Source organism: Salvelinus fontinalis, chromosome 10 (assembly GCF_029448725.1).
Source record: "Salvelinus fontinalis isolate EN_2023a chromosome 10, ASM2944872v1, whole genome shotgun sequence".
Taxonomy (NCBI): domain Eukaryota; kingdom Metazoa; phylum Chordata; class Actinopteri; order Salmoniformes; family Salmonidae; genus Salvelinus; species Salvelinus fontinalis.
This window is the reverse complement of record NC_074674.1, coordinates 16,910,941-16,932,890: the sequence shown is the minus strand read 5'-3', so window position 1 is coordinate 16,932,890 and position 21,950 is coordinate 16,910,941. Positions and strand designations below refer to the sequence as shown.

The following is a 21,950-nucleotide window of genomic DNA, read 5'->3' as shown; positions in this document are numbered from 1 at the left end:
AGAAGATAAGTTCATTAGAGTTACCAGCCTCAGAAATTGCAGGCCATATAAATGCATCAGAGTTCAAGTAACAGAGACATCTGAACAACTGTTCAGAGGGCGGTACTTCAGGTAATATGTACATGTAGGTAGAGTTATTAAAGTGACTATGCATAGATAATAAAAGATTAGCAGCAGTGTAAAAGAGGGCGGGGGGGGGGGGAGCAATGCAAATAGTCTGGGTAGCCATTTGATTAGATTTCAGGAGTCTTATGGCTTGGGGGTAGAAGCTGTTTAGAAGCCTCTTGGACCTAGACTTGGCGTGCAGGTACCACTTGCTGTGCGCTAGCAGAGAGAACAGTCTATGACTAGGGTGGCTGGAGTCTTTGACTATTTTTAGGGCCTTCCTCTGACATCGCCTGGTATACAGGTCCAGGATGGCAGGAAGCTTGGCCTCAGTGATGTACTGGGCCGTACACACTACCCTCTAGTGCCTTGCGGTCAGAGGCCGAGCAGTTGCCATACCAGGCAGTGATGCAACCAGTCAGCTGTAGAACCTTTTGAGGATCTGAGGACCCATGTCAAATCTTTTCAGTGTCCTGAGGGGAAATAGGTTTGGTCCTCATGACTGTCTTGGTGTACTTGGACCATGTTAGTTTGTTGGTGATGTGGACACCAAGGAACTTGAAGCTCTCACTACAGCCCCGTCCATGAGAATGGGGGCGTGCTCGGTCCTCCTCTTCCTGTAGTCGGTAGATAAGTAACCGGTGCACTTGTTCAATACAACTATTTTCCTTAGATCATTAAAACTATCCATAATACATATCAAGACTAGTATAAGTGATTAGGCAAACGTGTCAAAATACACATTTTAAACATTTTCATGCACAGAACACAGCAAATATTAACAAAACCCTACAACTTGATCTACGTGTTAGTCCGATCCGCTACTTTAGAGCATAAAAACGTCATGTCATCATCTTTGTCTTGATCACATTGAGAGAGAGGTTGTTGTCCTGGCACCACACTGCCAAGTCTCTGACCTCCTTCCTATAGGCATTCTTGTCATTGTCGGTGATCAGGCCTACCACTATTGTGTCATCGGTAAACTTAACGATGATGTTTTAGTCGTGCTTGGCCGTGAGTGAACAGGGAGTACAGGAGGGGACTGAGCACGCACCCCTGAGGGGCCCCTTGTTGAGGTTCAGCGTGGCGGATGTGTTGTTACCTGGGGTGGCTCGTTAGGAAGTCCAGAATCCAGTTGCAGAGGGAGGTGTTTAGTCCCAGGGTCCTTAGCTTAGTGATGAGCTTTGAGGGCACTATGGTGTTGAACGCTGAGCTGTAATCAATGAATAGCATTCTCACATAGGTGTTCCTTTTGTCCAGGTGGGAAAGGGCACTGTGGAGTTCAATAGAGATTGCATCATCTGTGGATCTGTTCGGGTGGTTTCTGGGATAATAGTGTTGTGAGCCATGACCAGCCTTTCAAAGCACTTCATGGCTACAGATGTGAGTGCTACGGATCGGTGGTCATTTTGGCAGATTACCTTAGTGTTCTTGGGTACAGGGACTATTGTTGTCTGCTTGAAACATTTTGGTATTACAGACTCAGACAGGGAGAGGTTGATAATGTCAGTGAAGACACATGCCAGATGGTCAGCGCATGTTCGGAGTACACGTTCTGGTAATCCGTCTGGTCCTGCGGCCTTATGAATGTTGCCCTGTTTAAAGGTCTTACATTAGCAAGATCACACGGTCGTCTGGAACAGCTGATGCTCTCATGCAGGTTTCAGTGTTACTTGCCTCGAAGCGAGCATAGAAGTAATTTAGCTCATCTGGTAGGCTTGTGTCACTGGGCAGTTCTCAGGCTGTGCTTCCCTTTGTAGTCTGTAATAGTTTGCAAGCCCTGCTATATCCGACGAGCGTCGGAGCCGGTGTAGTACGATTCGATCTTAGTCCTGTATTGATGCTTTGCCTGTTTGATGGTTTGTCGGAGGACATAGCGGGAATTCTTATAAGCTTCCAGGTTAGAGTCCCGCTCCTTGAAACTGGCAGCTCTACCCTTTAGCTCAGTGCAGATGTTGCCTGTAATCCATGGTTTCTGGTTGGGGTATGTACGTACAGTCACTGTGGGGATGACGTCATCGATGCACTTGTTGATGAAGCCAGTGACTGATGTGGTGTACTCCTCAAAGCCATCGGAATAATCCTGGAACATATTCCAGTCTGTGCTAGCAAAACAGTCCTGTAGCTTCGCATCTGCTTCATCTTACCACTTTTTTATTGAACGAGTCACTGGTGTTTCCTGCTTTAGTTTTTGTTTGTAAGCAGGAATCAGGAGGATAGTATTATGGTCAGATTTGCCAAATGGATGGAGAGCTTTGTACACATCTCTGTGTTTGGAGTAAAGGTGGTGTAGACTTTTTCCCTTCTGGTTGCACAATTAACATGCAGGTAGATATTAGGTCAAATGGATTTAAGTTCCCCTGCATTAAAGTCCCCGGCCACTATGAGCGCTGCCTCTGGATGAGCGTCTTCCTGTTTGCTTATGACCGTATACAGCTCATTGAGTGCGGTCTTAGTGCCAGCATCGGTGTGTGGTGGTAAATAGATAGCTACGAAGAATATAGATATAAATTCTCTAGGTAGATAGTGTGGTCTACAGCTTATCATGAGATACTCTACCTCAGGCGACTTGCTTACTTGGGCCAAGAAACATGAGCAATGGACATTAGACCAGTGGAAATCTGTCCTTTGGTCTGATGAGTCCAAATTTGAGATTTTTGGTTGCAACCGCCGTGTCTTTGAGACGCTGAGTAGGTGAACGGATGATCTCCGCATGTATAGTTCTCACCGTGAAACACGGAGGAGGAGGTGGTGATGGTGTGGGGGTGCTTTGCTGGTGACACTGTCAGCGATTTATTTAGAATTCAAGGCACACTTAACCAGCATGGCTACCACAGCATTCTTTCCATTGATACGCCATCCCATCTGGTTTGCGCTTAGTGGGACACCTCCAGGCTGTATAATGGCTATTTGACCAAGAAGGAGAGTGATGGAGTGCTGCGTCAGATTACCTGGCCTCCACAATCACCCGACCTCAACCCAATTGAGATGGTTTGGGATGAGTTGGACCGCAGAGCGAAGGAAAAGCAGCCAACAAGTGCTCAGCATATGTGGGAACTACTTTAAGACAGTTGGAAAAGCATTCCAGGTGAAGCTGGTTGAGAGAATGCCAAAAGTGTGCAAAGCTGTCATCAAGGCAAAGGGTGGCTACTTTGAAGAATCTCAAATATACAATATATTTAGATTTATTTAACATTGTTTTGGTTACTACATGATTCCATATGTGTTATTTCATAGTTTTGATGTCTTCACTATTGTTCTACAATGTAGAAAATAATAAAAAATAAAGAAAAACCCTTGAATGAGTAGGTTTGCCCAAAGTTTTGACTAGTACTGTATATCTATAGGCTATTTTGATGTTTGTATTTAATTTGTTTAGGCTCTGACGTCAGTGTGTAAGCTTTTGGGTCTAATGCCGCATTCAAAACAACTGGGAACTCGGAAATCTCCAACTTCAGTACGTTTAAAACAACTGGGAACTCAGGGGGAAAAAACTAGCTCAGACTGGGAAAAATCAATTTTAATGGTCATCCAATTCGGAATTCCAACTCGGGCCTATTTCTAGAACTTCGACTTTCCCACCTGAAGTCACCGACGTCATGATTTGACCTCGTACTTTTCAGAGTTCCCAGTTGTTTTGAACGCACCATTACATGATGACCAGACCGTTTGAAGCCACTGCGCATGTTGATTTTGCCATCCACACCAGATGCGATCAGGACACAGGTTGAAATATCAAACCGAACTCTGAACCAACTATATTAATTTGGGGACAGGTCGAAAAGCATTAAACATTTATTGCAATTTAGCTATCTAGCTTGCTGTTGCTATAAACATTGGGTTGTTATTTTGCCTGAAATGCACAAGGTCCTCTACTCGACAATTAATTCCAAAGATAAAATGGTAAACAGAGTTTGTTTCTAGTAATCTCTCCTTCAGGCTTCTTTGGACGTTATATGCCGCTTGGCAACTACAGTGGCAGTGGTAAGGCACCTTAAAGTTGGTTGCCAACTGCCATATAAAGTCCAAAGAAGAGGCCTGAAGGAGGAGAGATTACTAGAAACACATTTTTACCCTTTTATCTGTGGATTAATTGTCGGGATAGAGGACCTTGTGCATTTCCGGTAATATAACAACCCAATGTTTATATCCCAGGACAAATTAGCTAGCAACCGCTAGCTAATTTGCCATTTAATGTTTTAATGCTTGGCAAAATCAACATGCGCACGAGCGGTCTGGTCAGCATGTAACTGTACACGCTCTAAATAAGAGCCCCAAAGTGGAGGTGTCATAATACCCACAAGTCACCTTGTCCTAGAGAGATTTACATGGTTATCAAAACGTCACGCCAGGGTAAGCCTTCACTGAAACACAAGCCCTTATTTTACACACTTATTCTACTATAGCCTACACGCCAATCGCCAAATGGTAACAGGCAGAAAAATCGATCCACTGAGGCAAGAAGGACAACGTCGAAGTTTAATTCACTTAAGAGAAAAACGGTGAAATGGGAAGGGAGGGCCTGAAGTAATATTTGGGAAATATTTGGTGAAGTGGTAAAAAAGGATGATAGTAGTGCCGGCTATGTTATGTGTGATGATTGTGAGGCGCTATACAAATTTGACAGTTACAAGAAAGGGACTTCAAATGGGCCTATGCACGTGAAGGGAACTGTAACCTAGGCTACTGTTCAGATGGGTTGAATGGAAACTGAAATCTGGACACTGACTGTAAGTCTATAACCACTGACATAGCCTTAATAGTAACTCCTGCAGAATTAAGCATTGCTTGCAGTAAAATTATACACCAAATGTAGGCACAGTTTTGACTCGGGAACAGGAGTGGAGAAAAATGATTTCTTTCAGCATCTTGAGAGAATGCGAATGCATAGTTAGCACCTCTACAGACGGTATCTATCTTTATTAGCCATCATAAGCTATTTCAACCACACAAAATATGCATCCAAGCCCAACTGAAATCGTATCAGAAACATTTTGGGTCATTTTCACAGCTAAACGCCTTTCCTTCGCGAAAGAGGCAGAGATGACAGAGAGAACTTAGCTGATGTCAACTAGATTGAAGCATTCATTCTGGTGAGCAAGGGTTTGTTAATTCTTCCAGGGCAACATATGACAGAAGAGAAGCTGCATCTATCTAATTGTAGGAGTTTATCAACAAATCGCCTACCAAAATGTCTGAAATTATAAGCAGAAATTAAGCCTAAATCAGTCAAAAGATCCTTCCACCATCTCTCGGATTTTCAATATTAGCAGGTTAGGATCGGGTGCTGGCCACAGATTTTCACTTTATCACATATAGTCTGGCGGTTTCTGATCGTTTATTAGCAATTGCGGGCGGGTGGGGGTGAACAAACAGCTGACCCGTGCACCACTAGACTACTTAGCAGTTGTACCCTACATGCATAACTAATCACATGTTATGAAGATAACCACCTATAATTAGTATGGAAGTAATGGTGGTGTATTCGTAGCACGTCCCATTCATTGACACTTAATAATCAACTCCTTCCCTGTCATCAGGTTTGGAAGTGGCCCTAAATCAGAAGCTGTTTGGTCAACATGTTGCCTCCAGAGTCATCCAGAAAGCTGTAACGGGTTTCATGAACAATAAAAATCCTAAAAAGCCCCTGGTGCTCTCTCTACATGGCTGGACTGGCACAGGGAAGAACTTAGTCAGCCAGTTGATAGCTGAAAACATCTACAAGGAGGGCATGGCCAGCAGTTTCGTCCATCAGTTTGTGTCTACAGCTCACTTCCTTCATCCGAGTCAGATTGAGAACTACAAGGTAAAACAAGTATTTTGTTATATTGAAATACAATATAATACCTTATAACCGTGGCAGGGAAATTTTCAATGGAGAATTAGGCTGTTAAAAAATAAAATCACTATTATGCATATTCTATATTGGGGTATTCAAATCTTACCCTACGAGTTCCAGAGTACTGATGGTTTTCTGTTCTACCTGATAATGAATTGCACCCACCTGGTGTCCCAGGTCTAAATCAGTCCCTGGTTAGATGGGAAGAATGGAAAAAGACATTTGAACTGGCTTCAAGGTCCAGATTTGAATTATATATGATACAGAATGTATAGCTGAAAATAATTTTTCAATGTATTTTGCGGCTATGCTGTAAACTGTCTTCACTGCTGTAGATAAGTATGTTTTTAAACTGTTGTGACCATCCCCCAGTCTCAGCTGCAGCAGTGGGTCAAAGGCAACGTCACCAACTGCCCACGTTCCATGTTCATCTTTGACGAGATGGACAAGATGCACCCTGGCCTAATCGACTGTATAAAGCCCTACCTGGATTTCTACGAAAATCTGGACGGGGTCTCGTACCGCCAAGCCATCTTCATCTTCCTCAGGTAGGCCAGACAGACCAGCAGTGTGTGATAAGAATTCATGTGTTGTTTTTGGAGACTTTTGTATTTTTTAAAACTGGATTTACATTCAAATACAATATAGTAGTCATCCATCATCTTTCCCACAACTTAACGACTCGTTGTAGTAACCATGGTTTTACTTACCTAAACGTCAGCTGTCAATCAGATACTGCCCCCCAAAACTAAAGTTCAGTTACTTCAGATTTTGCAAATAAAAGCCTATTGGGGTACCCTGACCTAGGCCCGACATGACCCTAATGCATTTATAAACTACCCAATATCCGGACCAGTGAAAATTCTGTTCGGGCTAGTAGATATTTGGCCAACAGGTCCGACCGGGCCAGTGAGAAGAAGAGAAACCCCCACTTTGGACCACGTTTAATATCTATTAGTTTGTTTTGCTCATCTCCATAGCAACGCTGGAGGAGAGCACATCACGCAGGTGGCCCTGGACTTCTGGAAAGCAGGTCGAGACCGAGAGGAGATCAAGCTGCAACACTTAGAACAAGCTCTCTCCCTGTCCGTGTTCAACAGCAAGCAGAGTAAGCCACCTCTTTGCCGTCCTTTAGGGCTGAAGCCGAACTTATGCCTTTTGGTAACCCTTTTCCATATTTAACAAATCATACACTATATGTACAAAAGTATGTAGACACCCCTTTAAATTAGTGGATTTGGACATTTCAGCCACACCCGTTGCTGACCAGAGTATACAATCGAGCACACAGCCATGCAATCTCCATAGACAAACATTGACAGGAAAATGGCCTTACTGAAGAGCTCAGTGACTTTCAACCTGGCATTGTCATAGGATGCCACCTTTTCAACAAGTCAGTTCGTCAAATTTCTCCCCTGCAAGAGATGCCCTGTTCAACTGTAAGTGCTGTTATTGTGAAGTGGAAACGCTTAGGAGCAAGAACGGCTCAGCCGCGAAGTGGTAGGCCACACAGGCTCACAGAACGGGACCGCCGAATGCTGAAGTGCATAGCGCGTAAAAATAGTTTGTCCTCGGTTGCAACACTCACTACCGAGTTCCAAACTACCTCTGGAAGCAACATCAGCACAAGAACACTTCGTCGGAAGCTTCATGAAATGGGTTTCCATGGCCGAGCAGCCGCACACAAGCCTAAGATCACCATGCGCAATGCCAAGTATCGGCTGGAGGGGTGTAAAGCTCACCGCCATTGGACACTGGAGCAGTGTTCTCTGGAGTGATGAATCACGCTTCACCATCTGGCAGTGCGACGGACGAATCTGGTTTTGGCGGATGCCAGGAGAACGCTACCTGGCCGAATGCATAGTGCCAACTGTAAAGTTTTGTGGAGGAGGAATAATTGTCTGGGGCTGTTTTTCATGGTTCGGACTAGGCCCCTTAGTTCCACTATAGGGAAATCTTAACGTTACAGCATACAATGACATTCTAGACGATTGTGTGCTTCCAACTTTGTGGCATCAGTTTGGGGAAGGCCCTTTCCTGTTTCAGCATGACACTGCCCCCGTGCACAAAGTGATGTCCATACAGAAATGGTTTGTCGAGATTGGTGTGGAAGAACTTGACTGGGCTGCACAGAGCCCTGACCTCAACTCCATCGAACACATTTGGGATGAATTGGAACGCCGGCTGCGAGCCAGGCCTAATCTCCCAACATCAGTGCCCGACCTCACTAATGCTCATGGCTGACTGGAAGCAAGTCCCCGCTGCAAGGTTCCAACATCTAATGGAACGCCTTCCCAGAAGAGTGGAGGCTCTTATAGCAGCAAAGGGAGGATCAACTCCATATTAATGCCCATATTTTTGGAATGAGATGTTTGACGAGCAGGTGTCCACATACTCTTGGTCATGTAGTGTATGTTTCTCTTAGGTTCGGATTTTTCTCTTTGTTACTAAGCCTGGGGTTAGAAGACTTGGAATGTTATTGGAGAATTTTCAGTCCTTCAGTACAAAGATGATCTGTGTTGCATCTCTCTATTCTGTCCATCTGCCTTTCTTGCCCCTGCCTATCTTATGACTATCCTTACCCCCGAGGCACTTGTGTACATCTGAGAGGAATTGGTGGTAGCGTCTTCTTGCTCATCTTATGAGTGTGTCCCTCCCTCCCTTTCTGTGCAGGTGGGTTGTGGCACACCAGTCTGATAGACAAGAACCTAGTTGACTTCTTCATCCCTTTCCTGCCTCTGGAGTTCAGACACGTGCTGCTGTGTGGCATGGCAGAGATGTCCGCCAAGGGCCTGGAGCCTGACCAGGACGTGGTCGACCAGATGGCCAGAGAATTGGTCTATTTCCCCAAGAGCGATAAGATCTTCTCCGTCAATGGCTGCAAGACCATCGGCAGCAAGCTAGATTACTACACATAGTGCGTGTTTGAGATCGACTACGTTGCTGCCGGCGGCTGCAGACTGACTGATCTAATCATAATGAGTAGTAATTTAGGAAGAAAGGTGGTTTGTAGGTCTGATCAGTCGGTCTGCAGTTGCTGACGGTAATGTAGACGATCTCAGAGGGAACAGCTACTGTATCTATCTACCTCCTACTCTACTGTGTGCTCTTTCTTAATGAGAACATCTCCTCCAGTCGGAGTGAGGAAGTCAGTGACTGAACCCAGAAAGGGAATGATGACCTGCCCCTCAGGTCCCCCAATGTCAACACAGCCATGTGGAGGACATCAACGGTCTCTCTCTGATGGCACTCCCTGAAGATGAACCAATGGACTACTGAGAGAGAGGAGGTTGAATTGAAGGAGATAAAAAATAAAATAAAAAATAACACAGGGAAGTGTTAAAGTTAACATTTTTATCCAATCAAGGTGTTTGATTCTAATTTATTTATTCTATAAATGAGAATCTCCAAAAACTATATATATTTTTTTCAGGGAATTCTGCTGCACATGAACTTAGTGGCAATTGAAAACTAGTTGTATATTAGAAACAAATGTGGTTTAAGGCTACAATCTGTAATAAATTGTGAAACCAAACGGCAGCCCTGCCACTTGGTTTGCTGTTAATCTTAGGGATGCCAGGGCCAGAGAAGTGTAGCCTCTCTCTCCAAATGAGAGGGTGCTATGGATGCAAGAGCTCACACAGTCCATGAGATCAACGTGATAGTTATATTCTTCAAGAATCAATGTGTAAATATTGTTAATTGAAATAAGAATTGAACAGCTGTAACTTGCAGATTGCACCTTTTTTAATAATTGTCATTAAAAACGTAGCACTGAAATATTGTGCATTTGTGGTGCACGGGATACCCATAAATTGTGTATTTTATATCTGTCGTCAATACAGATATATCTAGACAAAGAAAATCCACCTTAAAACGTACATCTACTTTGCCTTTGTTTTTAATCCTTACTCATTCACCAGAAGCATTATGTACATTTCAACATCTGTTGTCAGTTTAGCTTTGTGGGTATACAAGTATTTAGTGTGCAGTCCACACATTTTTTCATTTTTCACTTATTTTAAGATTGATCCAGATTTGTCCTAAATAGTTTAATTGAGTAGCCCAACTGCCCCGTGTCTGTAAATCTAATGTATTTTTATATATATGTAGCTTAATCACAATGAAACAATTAGGTTTTTTTTGTACAATTGTATACTGTGCCTTACAGTTACTGTTCTCGATCTAAACAATGCACAAAAAATTATTACAGGAAGGAAGGTTCACTATTTGTCAGTCAAATGTTTTTATATAGGAAAAATGTGTGTTTGTTTTACTTTTGTTTGAGTACATGCAGTGTTGTAAAGTACTTAAGTAAAAATACTTTAGAGTACTACCTAAGACGTTTTCTTTGGTATCTGTTCTTTACTATTTGTATTTTTCTCATTTTTTACTTCACTACATTCCTAATGAAAATAATGTACTTTTTACTCCATACATTTTCCCTGACACCCAAAAGTACTCTTAACATTTTGAATGCATAGCAGGACAGGAGAATTGTCAAATTCACACACTTATCAAAAGAGAACATGTCATCCCTGCTGCCTCTGATCTATTTGACTCACTAAACACAAATACATATTTTGTCAATTATGTCTGAGAATTGGAGTCTGCACCTGGTTATCAGTAAATTTATCAGAAAATGATGCCATCTGCTTTGCTTAATATAAGGAATTTTAAAAGATTTTTTACTTTTGATACTTACGTATATTTATTTAGAACTAAATACTTTTAGACTTTTACTCAAGTAGTATTTTACTGGATGACTCTCACTTTTACTTGAGTAACTTTCTATTTAGGTATCTATACTTTTACTCAAGTATGACAAATGGATACTTTTTTAAATTACCACCGAGTACATGAAATATCAAAAAGGTTAAAGGAAATGTAAGAACTCCTACTCTCTTCTTCCACCTGGTGGTCTTGAAGAACGGGACTGTAATGATGTTGGTCATCACTAACATCAGCAGCACTACTACCAGTCTGATGGTAAAAGATGTCAGAGGATTGGTTGCAATAGAAACACAAAATGAGGGGATTGATCATCAGAAAAACTGATCCTAGGTCAGCACTCATTATCAGCAAAACATCCTATTTCATAATTAAAGCGTCTCTTGAGTAGGAGTGCATATTGAATAAGATTACATGGGCCGTGGGGACCTAATCTTAGATAAGTCTCCTACTCTTAGACTCGATGAAAATGGGCCCAGATCTAAGCATCTGTGGAAATCTGGCAATGTTGACAAAGTCAAAAGTTAGTTCCATGTTCAGTTTACCTGTGACAATGAGGGAGTGAAAGTCACTGTGAGAGAAGTTATGACGGAAAAAGTAATTCTTATTAACACAGGTGTAGTTCCTTTGGTGGAAGTAATCTGTAGCAGGGAAGAGGAAGGCAGCAGAGTGATTGACAGCTAGCTGGGTCTGGGTTCTGTTGTAGCCGGGGAATGTGAGGAGGAAGGCGACTCCTGGGTAATGTGGAGCAGGTGATGTTGAAGCTGTGGCCCCATAACGCCGTTGGCCCCTGGAGCCCCCTCCCACTGGGGCAGTCAGGGCGTTATTAGGCTGTAGCAGTAGATCTGAGCAGATCACCTCAGCATAGGATGCTACTGAACCAAAATCAATTACTTGGCGTCCTTTCTACATATGTGGACAATACTCTATTGCCAATTTAGAGGGTGCTGAGGAATATTTTTTGCTCTGCTCAGCCTAGGATTTATTTTCTCCACTCATACAGAAGTAATAAAGGCATAGTTCACATGAGAGAGATTTATCAGGGGGTCCTGCAACACCCTCAGCACCCCGAATTCCAGAGGCTATGTGCTTGTGTAAAGTACAAAACAATTAACTAGTTTTGTCACATACACATTATAGGTGCAGTAAAATGTGTTGTTTTACAGGGTCACCCATAGAAGTACAGTGCCCCTGGATCAAATTAGGGTTAAGTGCCTTGCCCAAAGGCACATTGACAGATTTTTCACCTTGTCAGCTCGGGTATTCGAACCAGCAACCTTTCGGTTACTGTCAGAACACTCACGCTCCTTTAACTGTTAGCTCCGAGGGTATTGTCTGTAATAATCATATGCACATAGAATTGAATTCCATTGTTTGCACTGAAACTGTCTGCCTTAGAAAGAAGCCCACTGTGGGCAGCCCACTCAGTACCACTGACTCAAATGTAAATGTCACTGACATGTCTACCTAGGATTAGCCTCACAGAATAGCACTAAAAACAAATGAGCAACCCAGAAAAGGACTAAAAATAGCCCATGTGAACATATGTAGCCTGAGAAACAAGGTTAATGAAATTGAAAAGTTATTAACATCAGAAAACATTCATATTCTCTCTGAAACACACTTAGATAATTGCTTTGATGATGCAGTAGTAGCTATACATGGTTATAGAATATATACATCATGCGCCGAATACAACCGCGAAATGCTTACTTAGGAAAGATATAAATGCAAATGGGGGAGGTGTTGCCATGTATGTCTAGAGTCATATTGCTGTTAGGCTGAGAGAGGATCTCATGTCAGATGATGTGGAAGTAATATGGATACAGGTTCATCTGCCTCACCTAAAGCCTATTCTCGTATGAAGTTGCTATATAACACCAAGTGCTAAAAGTCAGTATTTGGACTATATGTGTGAAATGTTGGATATTATACAACAGGTGGGTCTAATCCTGAATGCTGATTGGTTAAAAGCGCATTCCAGCCGGTGTCTATTCCACAAGTTACCACCGGCTAAATCTATGACGTTATAATGCCCATTCACTCTGTTCCATCTGACTGCGCAATCCACTGTCAGCCCAGCCAGGTAAATTATAAACTTGACCTCCACTATAAAAAGTGTCTAGACATTCTCACATTTCTTTTAGACTAACATTTAGTTTTCAACAGCAGAGATTTGTATAAACCTCAATCTCCAACTGTCCCATAGTAGTGAACGTGTAGGGGTCGGGACGAGACAGGTAGGAAGCGTTTCTTATCCAGTCGAAATCATGAATCGGCTGGCATAATTTTTATGGATACAGTGCCTTGCAAAAGTATTCATCCCCTTTGTGTTTTTCCTATTTTGTTGCATTACAACCTGTAATTTAAATGGATTTTTATTCTAAGTTCATGTAATTGACATAAACAAAATAGTCCAAATTGGTGAAGTGAAATGAAAAAAATAACTTGTTTCAAAAAAATTCTCAAAAATAAAACACTGAAAAGTGGTGTGTGCATATGTATTCACCCCCTTTGATATGAAGCCCCTAAATAAGATCTGGTGCAACCAATTACCTTCAGAAGTCACATAATTAGTTAAATAAAGTCCACCTGTGTGCAATCTAAGTGTCACATGATCTCAGTATATATACACCTGTTCTGAAAGTTCCCAAAGTCTGCAACACCACCAAGCAAGCGGCACCATGAAGACCAAGGAGCTCTCCAAACAGGTCAGGGACAAAGTTGTGGAGAAGTACAGATCAGGGTTGGGTTATAAAAAAATATCAGAAACTTTGAACATCTCACGGAGAGCCATTAAATCCATTATTAAAACTTTTAAAGAATATGGCACCAGAACAAACCTGCCAAGAAAGGGCTGCCCACCAAAACTCACAGACCAGGCAAGGAGGGCATTAATCAGAGGCAACAAAGAGACCAAAGGTCACCCTGAAGGAGCTGCAAAGCTCCACAGCGGAGATTGGAGTATCTGTCCATAGGACCACTTTAAGCCGTAGAGCTGGGTTTTACGGAAGAGTGGCCTGAAAGAGCCATTGCTTAAAGGGGAAAAAAAAGAACAAGTTTGGTGTTCGCCAAAAGGCACGTGGGAGTCTCCCCAAACATATGGAAGAAAGTACTCTGGTCAGATGAGACTACAATTGAGCTTTTTGGCCATCAAGGAGAACACCCTCCCCACAGTGAAGCATGGTGGTGGCAGCATCATGCTGTGGGGATGTTTTTCCATCGGCAGGGCATGGGAAACGGGTCAGAATTGAAGGAATGATGGATGGTGCGAAATACAGGGAAATTCTTGAGGGAAACCTGTTTCAGTTTTCCAGAGGTTTGAGACTGGGACAGAGGTTCACCTTCCAACAGGACAATGACACTAAGCATACTAGTCAAAGCCCAGACCTCAATCCAATTGAGAATCTGTGGTATGACTTAAAGATTGCTGTACACCAGCAGAACCCATCCAACTTGAAGGAGCTGGAGCAGTTTTGCCTTGAAGAATGGGCAAAAATCCCAGTGGCTAGATGTGCCAAGCTTATAGAGACATACCCCAAGAGACTTGCAGCTGTAATTGCTGCAAAAGGTGTCTCTACAAAGTATTGACTTTGTGGGGGGTGAATAGTTACGCATGTGCAAGTTTTGTTTTTTTTGGTCTTATTTCTTGACAATAAAAAATATTTTGCATCTTCAAAGTGGTAGGCATGCTGTGTAAATCAAATGATACAAACCCCCCAAAAAATGAATTTTAATTCCAGGTTAAGGCAAAAAAATAGGAAAAAATGCCAAGGGGGATGAATACTTTCATAAGCCACTGTAGGCCACTAAGGAACATTCAATGTTGTCTTGGTAAGCAACTCCAGTGTATATGTGGCCTTGTGTATTCAGTTATTGATCTGCTGAAAGGTGAATTTGTCTCCCAGTGTCTGTTGAAAACCAGACTAAACCATGTTTTCCTCTAGGATTTTGCCTGTGCTTAGCTCTATTCTATTTCCCTAGTCCTCGCCGATGACAAGCATACACATAACATGATGTAGCCAGCACCATGCTTGAATATATGAAAAGTGGTACTTGGTGATGTGTTTTGTTGGATCTGCCCCAAACATAACACTTTGTATTCAGGACAAAGTTAATTCACATTTTCAGTTTTACTTTAGTGCCTTGTTGCAAACAGGATGCATGTTTTGTCATATTTTAATTCTGTATGGGATTTCTTCTTTTCACTCTGTTATTTAGGTTAGTATTGTGGAGTAACTACAATGTTGTTGTTCCATCCTCAGTTTTCTCCTATCACAGCCATTACACTCTAACTGTTTTAAACTCACCCCATAGGCCTCATGGTTAAATCCATGAGCTGTTTCCTTCCTCTTCGACAACTGAGTTAGGAAGAAAGCCTGTATCTTTGTAGTGACTGGGTGTATTGATACACCATCTACGTGTCATTTCACCATGGGATATTCAATGTCTGCTTATTTAATTTTTACCTAACTACCAATAGGTTCTTGGCAAGGCATTGGAAAACCTCCCTGGTCTTTGTGGTTGAATCAGTATTTTAAATTCACTGCTTGACTGAGGGACCTTACAGATCATTTTATTTGTGGGGTACAGAGATGAGGTAGTCATTCTAAAAATCATGTCAAAGACTATTATTGCATACATAGAGTGAGTCCATGAAACTTGTGACTTAAGCACATTTTTACTCCTGAACTAATTTAGGCTTGCCGTAACAAAGGGTTCAAAAACTTGACTCGCGACATTTCAGCTTTTCATTTTTATTAATTTGTCAAAAAAATCTAAAAACATAATACCACTTTGACGTTATGGGGTATTGTGTGTAGGCCAGTGACATCTCAATTTAATCAATTTTAAATTCAGGCTGTAACTACAAAATGTGGAAAAAGTGTATCTGGGGAAGGGTACAAAACCATTTCTAGAGTGCAGTTTCCAAGAGCACAGTCGTCTCCTTCATTGGGACATTGAAAATATTGAAAAAGCATGGAACTACCCAGACTCTGCCTACAGCTGGCCGTCCGACCCAACTGAGAAACTGGGCAAGGACCTTGGTCAGGGAGGTGGCAAAAAACCCAACAGTCTCTACAGCACTTCACCAATCTGGGCTTTATGGGAGAGTGGCCAGATGGAAGCCACTCATGAGAAACATGACAGCAAACCTGGAATTTGCAAAAAAGCACGTGAAAGATGGAGAAAAAAAGCTAAAGATTCTGTTGTCCGAAGAGACAAAAATTGAACTCTTTGGACTGAATGCAAATCACTATGTCTGGCGAAAACCAGGCACAGCTCATCACCCGTCTAACACTATCTCTTACATGAAGCATGGTGGTGGCAGCATCATGCTATGGGGGTGCTTTTCAGCCGCAGGGACTGATAGACTGGCAAGGATAGAGGGAACAATGAAGAGAGCCAAATACAGGCAAATCCTGGATGAGACACAGCTTCAGAATGCAAACGACCTTGGACTGGGGGCGAAAATGTACGTTCCAACAGGATAATGACCACAGGCATACAGCCAAAGCAACGCTGGAATGGCTTCAGAACAAGAATGTGAACGTATTGAGTGGCCCAGCCAAAGCCCAGACTTGAATCCCATTGAAAATCTTGAATGTAATGTAAATGTAAAATCTGTGGAAAGACTTGTAGATTGCTGTTGACCACCGCTCCCCATCTAATTTAAAAGAGCGTAAGAAAATATGCAAGGAAGAAAATACTCAAATCCTGAAGTGCAAAGCTGATACAGACATACCAAAAACAACAAAGCTGTAATCGCCACCAAAGGCGCTTCTACAAAGTATTGACAGCACGCCTGTGAATACTTATGTAAATGAGATATTTCTGTATATCATTTTCAATACATTTGCAAAAATAATTTTTTCACTTTGTCATTATGGGGTAGTGTGTGTAGATGGGTCTGGGGAAATAAAGAATTTAGACTGCAACAAAATGTGGAATAAGTCGAGGGGTATGAATACTTTCTGAAGGCACCAACACAGTCCCACATGCAGTAACACAGCTATATATCAGTTTAACACTGTACATTTCAGCACAAATACATGTGTATATAAGTGTAAAAGAGCCCTACATGCACTAAAAACAGCTGTATTACATTTAAGTAATTTAGCAGACGCTCTTATGGTAAAGTGCCTTGCTCAACAGCAGGTACCTAGTTGGCTCGGGGATTTGAACCAGCAACCTCTTGGTAACTGGCCCAACGCTCTTAAACGCTAGGCTACCTGCCGCCCTGTATATTAGCGTAGCACAGCCCTACATACAATACAGGTGTATAAGACCTGTACTCCAGTAGATGAGCATCAGTATCACTGCAGGTATCACATCTGTCTCAAACTGTGGCTCCACTGTGTTGGCCTGCTCTGAGTTGTGGAGGGGACCCCTTTCTCACATTAATAGCGCCATAATTTTTCATGTTTACTGCTCTTTCAAGTAATCTGATCAGTTTTGACCCCTCCCCCCTAAAAAACACTGGAAACTTCTCAGAGCAGTCAAAAACAATCAGAAAACTATTTATATAACAAATTTATGACAAAAGCACAACCCCCTTATATTTAGAGCATGTTTTAGTATTTAGTTACAAGACACCTTGTTGCAAAATACTGCATCTGATCTTTTCTGTGTTTTCTTGATTTTCTCCACGGCTGAACACACATGGTTTATACCCAGAGGTTTCAGTGTTCCTGGTCTGGTCTGTTATACCATGGCAGCCATAGCTCTGGCTGTATGTTACAGGCACAGTCTGTATTGATGGGGTCGTTTCCCGGACACAGATTAAGTCTAGTCCCGGACTATAAAAACACTGGAAAATCTCCATGAAATTATTTTTAGTCCAGGATTTGGCTTCATCTGTGTCCAGGGAACCGTCCCATAAAGTTCTTAATTTACACCAGCAGTACAGCATTAATGCAGCCATCGTTCTCTGGGTTATTCGTCACCTGGGCGTATTTACCTGAAGAGAAGAGAAATAAATGAGACATTTTAAATCACTACACTTCAGAAGGTGAATAAGGCTGTGTCTACACTTGACACTTACATGTGACTTCTGCTATCAAAATACAAAGATCACATTGAAAAGACATGTCTAGACACACAAAAGTCGCTTTGTGGTCTGACTGTGTTCAGATCGAGCTGACCACTTCAGAAGGTGGTCAGAGATGCATTGTGTGTGGATTTCTCCTCAGTCTGGATGCAATCAGGCTTCCGAAAAAGCATACCGTGGGCAATGTCATCAGCACTCCTCCCACAAGTCTCCAGAAAACGTGTGTTTTGGGACCGACAGGCACCCTTTTAATATAACGTTTTAGGAAATACGTTCCTAGCGTGTAAGGAACGAGTTTGCTGGCCTCGTAAATGCTAGGAAAAGCAGCCAAAAAATGCTCAGCATGTGGGAACTCCTTCAAGACTGTTGGAAAATCATGCATCATAATATGCCAAGAGTGTGCGAAGCTGTCATCAAGGCAAAGGGTGTCTACTTTGAAGAATCTCAAATATAATATATTTTGTTTAACACTTTTTTGGTTACTACATGTTTCCATGTGTTCTTTCATAGTTTTTATGTCTTCCCTATTATTCTACAATGTAGAAAATAGTAAAAATAAAGAAAAACCCTGGAATGAGTAGGTGTGTCCAAATGTTTGACTGGTACTGTGTACACAGATGTAGCCTAGTAGTGTACTAATTTGTATTTATTTTTAACCTTTATTTAACTATGCAAGTCAGTTAAGAACAAATTCTTATTTACAATGACATCCTACTAAGAAGCATGTTTAATGGAGAATCTCCACAGAAAGTGCTTTTTAGTCTAGGACTAGGCTTAATCTGTGGCCGGGAAACTGTCCCATACTGATCCAGATGACTATCAATAGACATAGACATTTGAGAGGATAGGAGATATCTCACCCCAGATGACCTTTCCCCCCTGCGTGACCAGGCCGAGCTCGCTGACGTTGACCTCTACCACGGTTCCCTTGGTGATGACCCCCAGAGTGGTGTAAAGGGGTGACGAGGGATTCTTCTTCACCCCCAGAATAGGCAGACAGAACGTGGCCTTCAGCTCCGGGTGGGTCACATGGGCCTTCTTGAACCGTAGACCCTGGAGAGAGGGAAGGGCAGACGATGGTGGGACATTTATTTCAGGTAATTTAGGTTGTTTACCTCCTCAAACCCGCAGGAGGAAGTTTGTGAATGACCTATGCTCCCCAAAGAGCAAGTAAGCCAATTTAGGTTGTTTTACCTAATTTAGTTGATTGCACTGGTTGTAACTAAGTCTCTCTAGATAGTCTGCTAAATGACAAAAATGAAGTCAAAGTTAAACTGATGTTCACAGCAATAACGAGGGTGTTTACATATCCGAAGTTTCAATCCAACACTGCTATATACACTGTATGCTAGTGAGTCGTGTTTCTTTCCTCCTTACCATGGGTCTGATGAAGCGTTCGTATTTGGGAGGCTTGCGGGTGAAGTTGTCGCCTACGAAGCACACTTTGGTGACCATCCTCTTCCAGGCCTTCTTCTGCCTCTTGCCCGTACGGATGACTTTGAGCACCTCCGTCTCCCCTTGGGCTCGAACCTTGGGCAGGGGCACCTCCCATTTACCCTACAGGGAGAAACACAAGATTAGATCAGAGAATATAGCAGGACACCTGTTTTTAACTAAACTGGCTTGGTGCTTTGCACACTTAGGGCCGATTTCATTGAAAGTGCATGTTAATCCAGGACTAGTTTTAATGGGAGTGCGGGAAAACAGTCTACAGTATTACATTGACATTTGAAACAATTCATCTGACAATAGCAGACACGCCAACCTTGAATCATTTTTATGAGTACAATTTCAACGCCGCAGTGGCAATCCCGGCCCTGCGGACCTCACGCGTGCAACACTGCTCAAATCATAGGCAAATGCACCTTTGTTTTGCCTAATAATGACGTTGGCAGAAGACTGGCTCAGTAGGAATGGCAGGCTATAGACTGTTATAGGTCCGGATGGGGTCAGTCAACTCCCCCCTCAGGAAGTTGGAGCAATTGGCTGTATTTTTTAAATTTATTTTAACTGTAACTGCCATTTCCTGAAACCTAGAGATCAAGAACGGATGGATTAACGTAGGTCTACAAATCTGTAACAGTCTAACATAACTCTGTGAAAGACGGCATCGGCGGAACAACTCTCTCTGCCATGTCTGCTTACATCCACGCAGCGACGCGCACTGAACTACCGCAACACTGCACATTTCGCGGCACGTCAATGCGCTCGCACCTACTACCGTTGCGGAGATCATAGCATGTGCAGGCAAGAAAGTGTTCTCGCTTAGTTGACTAAATGCTGTAGCTAACTACCTTAGTCACAATGATGCCTTAGCTAAGGAGCTAACTACGAAATAATAGTGCTTGACTAATACACCATTTTCCCTACCCTTTTTCCTCACACATCAGTGGCACCAACGGAAAAAGTGGAGATCTGCCATCCACCTCGAGGGAGGAAAATAGTACTACGACTACGGGGGACGGGTCGGAGCAGAGAACTAGAGATGTCCCCCCTCCTAGCCCAAGTTCTCTTGATTGGCTCAGTTTTTCATACCAGAGTACTTTGACCTCAAATTGTTTGCATGGTGCGCAAAACGCATGCAGGTTGGCAATAGATGAACCTAGGTGTTGTTCCCTTTTATATGTGATCATATGGCCAGACACTATTACCTGTCTTCAGTGAGACATGGTGGCGAAAACACAAAACAAGTAAAAGAAAGGCATTGAATACTCACAGCCTTCTCCTTCCTCTTCTGTTTGATCATGTTGGAGAGGATCTTGGCGCGGGACTGTCCCTCTCTGTCGAGCAGGTAGGCTGGTACTGCTCCCTCAGGAGTCTTGTCGTCGTTCTTCTGCTTGGTCTTCCTCTGCTCGTGCATCTTGAGGCTGTGGTAAGACAAGTGGTGTTGGCACCAATAGGTCAACAAACATTTTGGATTGGTGGCAATGGCATATGCCGTTTCAATCAACATTTTGACAATAGCAGTTACTAGACGATGTCTTAATTACAATGTCATAACCAAGGAGTTCATTTAAAAATAGGGCATTAAACCTGTTATATCTATCATGTCCCTGAACCTAAATCCTAAGAGTCAATACTCTGCACTCTATAAAAGGAGACCATTGGTTGATCTACTGTAGTGTGCTACACTACTATACTACTGTAGTGTGTACTACTCATCTATGTTTATACTGTACTTACGTCTTTTTCATCTGGATCTTCTCAGAGTGCCTCTGTTTGTGGTAGAGTTTGGCCTTCAGACCAATCATCTTACGGGCTTTGTGTGAGCGCTCGTGGGCCTCACGGCTCTCCTTCTTCCTCTTCCTCTCCTGGTGGTCCAGGCGTTGGCCATGGCGCTTGCGATGTAACTCAATGTGCTCGTTCTGGGGCTGAGGTAGGAGGCACATTTTAATAGTTTCTTTAAGGCTTTCTGAACGTATTAAGTCAACAAACATCAGAAATAATGAATGATTTCTGAACATTCATTTCCAAGGTGGGCTTGAAATCTAATGTATCAAACATCCTTAAAATATGTTTGGCATGACAGGGCGAACATACGTGGGACCAATCAAATATATAGCTGACAGATTAGCCAGCTACGTAAACTAAGGTAATATCAAAACAATTCAGACCAGCGGGCGTATTCTTAATAATTTCGGTCAAATAAATGAACTATAACGTTAATTTATTGGCAATTATGTACTTGAAACAATTCCGTGGTTTTAAATCCAGAGCAGTTTGACCAACATAACGAATTCTAGACACTGCATGTGGTCGGATAGATGCAATTCAACCAATAATTGTCTTTTGACAGGTCTCCCATCACAATGTCAAAAGACAATTCTTGGTTGAATAGCAGCTAGTAGTCGGATGTCTGCCACATGTTGCTAGCCAACTTCGTATGCTAGAATGTTTCCATATCAAATTATGTGTTATAAAGAACGTGAAATATGTGGATATCTTACCATTTTGTGTATTGAATGTTACGTATTCAGATACAATACTTATTTGATCGAATTTGTTGTTTCAAATTTGGATTATTTTCGTTGTTTTTGCTAGAGGCTTGGGTCGTTGGTGTTGTTTTCCGAAGCCAATATTTTAGAGGAAGTATGTAATAGAAGTGTCCGCTTAAACAAATTCCGGAATGAAACCAGGTACGAGAGTTCCTGAGCAGTCCCGGTGCATATTTATTAGTAATTCGTAGTAAGTTGATCAAATCATTATCAAAACAAATCAGCACGG

At 42.4% G+C, this 21,950-nt stretch overlaps 2 protein-coding genes across 3 annotated transcripts in view; one reads left to right on the top strand and one right to left on the bottom strand.

Moving 5' to 3' along the window:
* Positions 1-10,285, top strand: part of LOC129863713 (torsin-1A-like) — a 28,327-nt gene extending 18,042 nt beyond the window's left edge. The window contains exons 2-5 of one of the 2 annotated variants that reach the window (XM_055935904.1): positions 5,646-5,911; positions 6,317-6,492; positions 6,925-7,052; positions 8,618-10,285. In XM_055935904.1, coding sequence (XP_055791879.1) covers positions 5,646-5,911; positions 6,317-6,492; positions 6,925-7,052; positions 8,618-8,862 — 815 coding nt within the window. In that variant the 3' untranslated portion in view covers positions 8,863-10,285. The remainder of the gene's footprint in view (positions 1-5,645; positions 5,912-6,316; positions 6,493-6,924; positions 7,053-8,617) is intronic. The other variant, XM_055935905.1, reaches the window with a different exon arrangement.
* Positions 10,286-17,180: 6,895 nt separating this feature from the next.
* On the bottom strand, positions 17,181-21,821 carry LOC129863714 (ribosome biogenesis protein NSA2 homolog). The gene is made up of 6 exons (XM_055935908.1): positions 21,674-21,821; positions 20,910-21,097; positions 20,443-20,593; positions 19,104-19,283; positions 18,587-18,779; positions 17,181-17,636 (listed from the first exon to the last, which is right to left on the bottom strand). The coding sequence occupies exons 1-6, from the start codon at positions 21,674-21,676 to the stop codon at positions 17,569-17,571; spliced, it is 783 nt and encodes a 260-aa protein (XP_055791883.1). The 5' UTR covers positions 21,677-21,821; the 3' UTR covers positions 17,181-17,568.
* Positions 21,822-21,950: the final 129 nt, after the last annotated feature.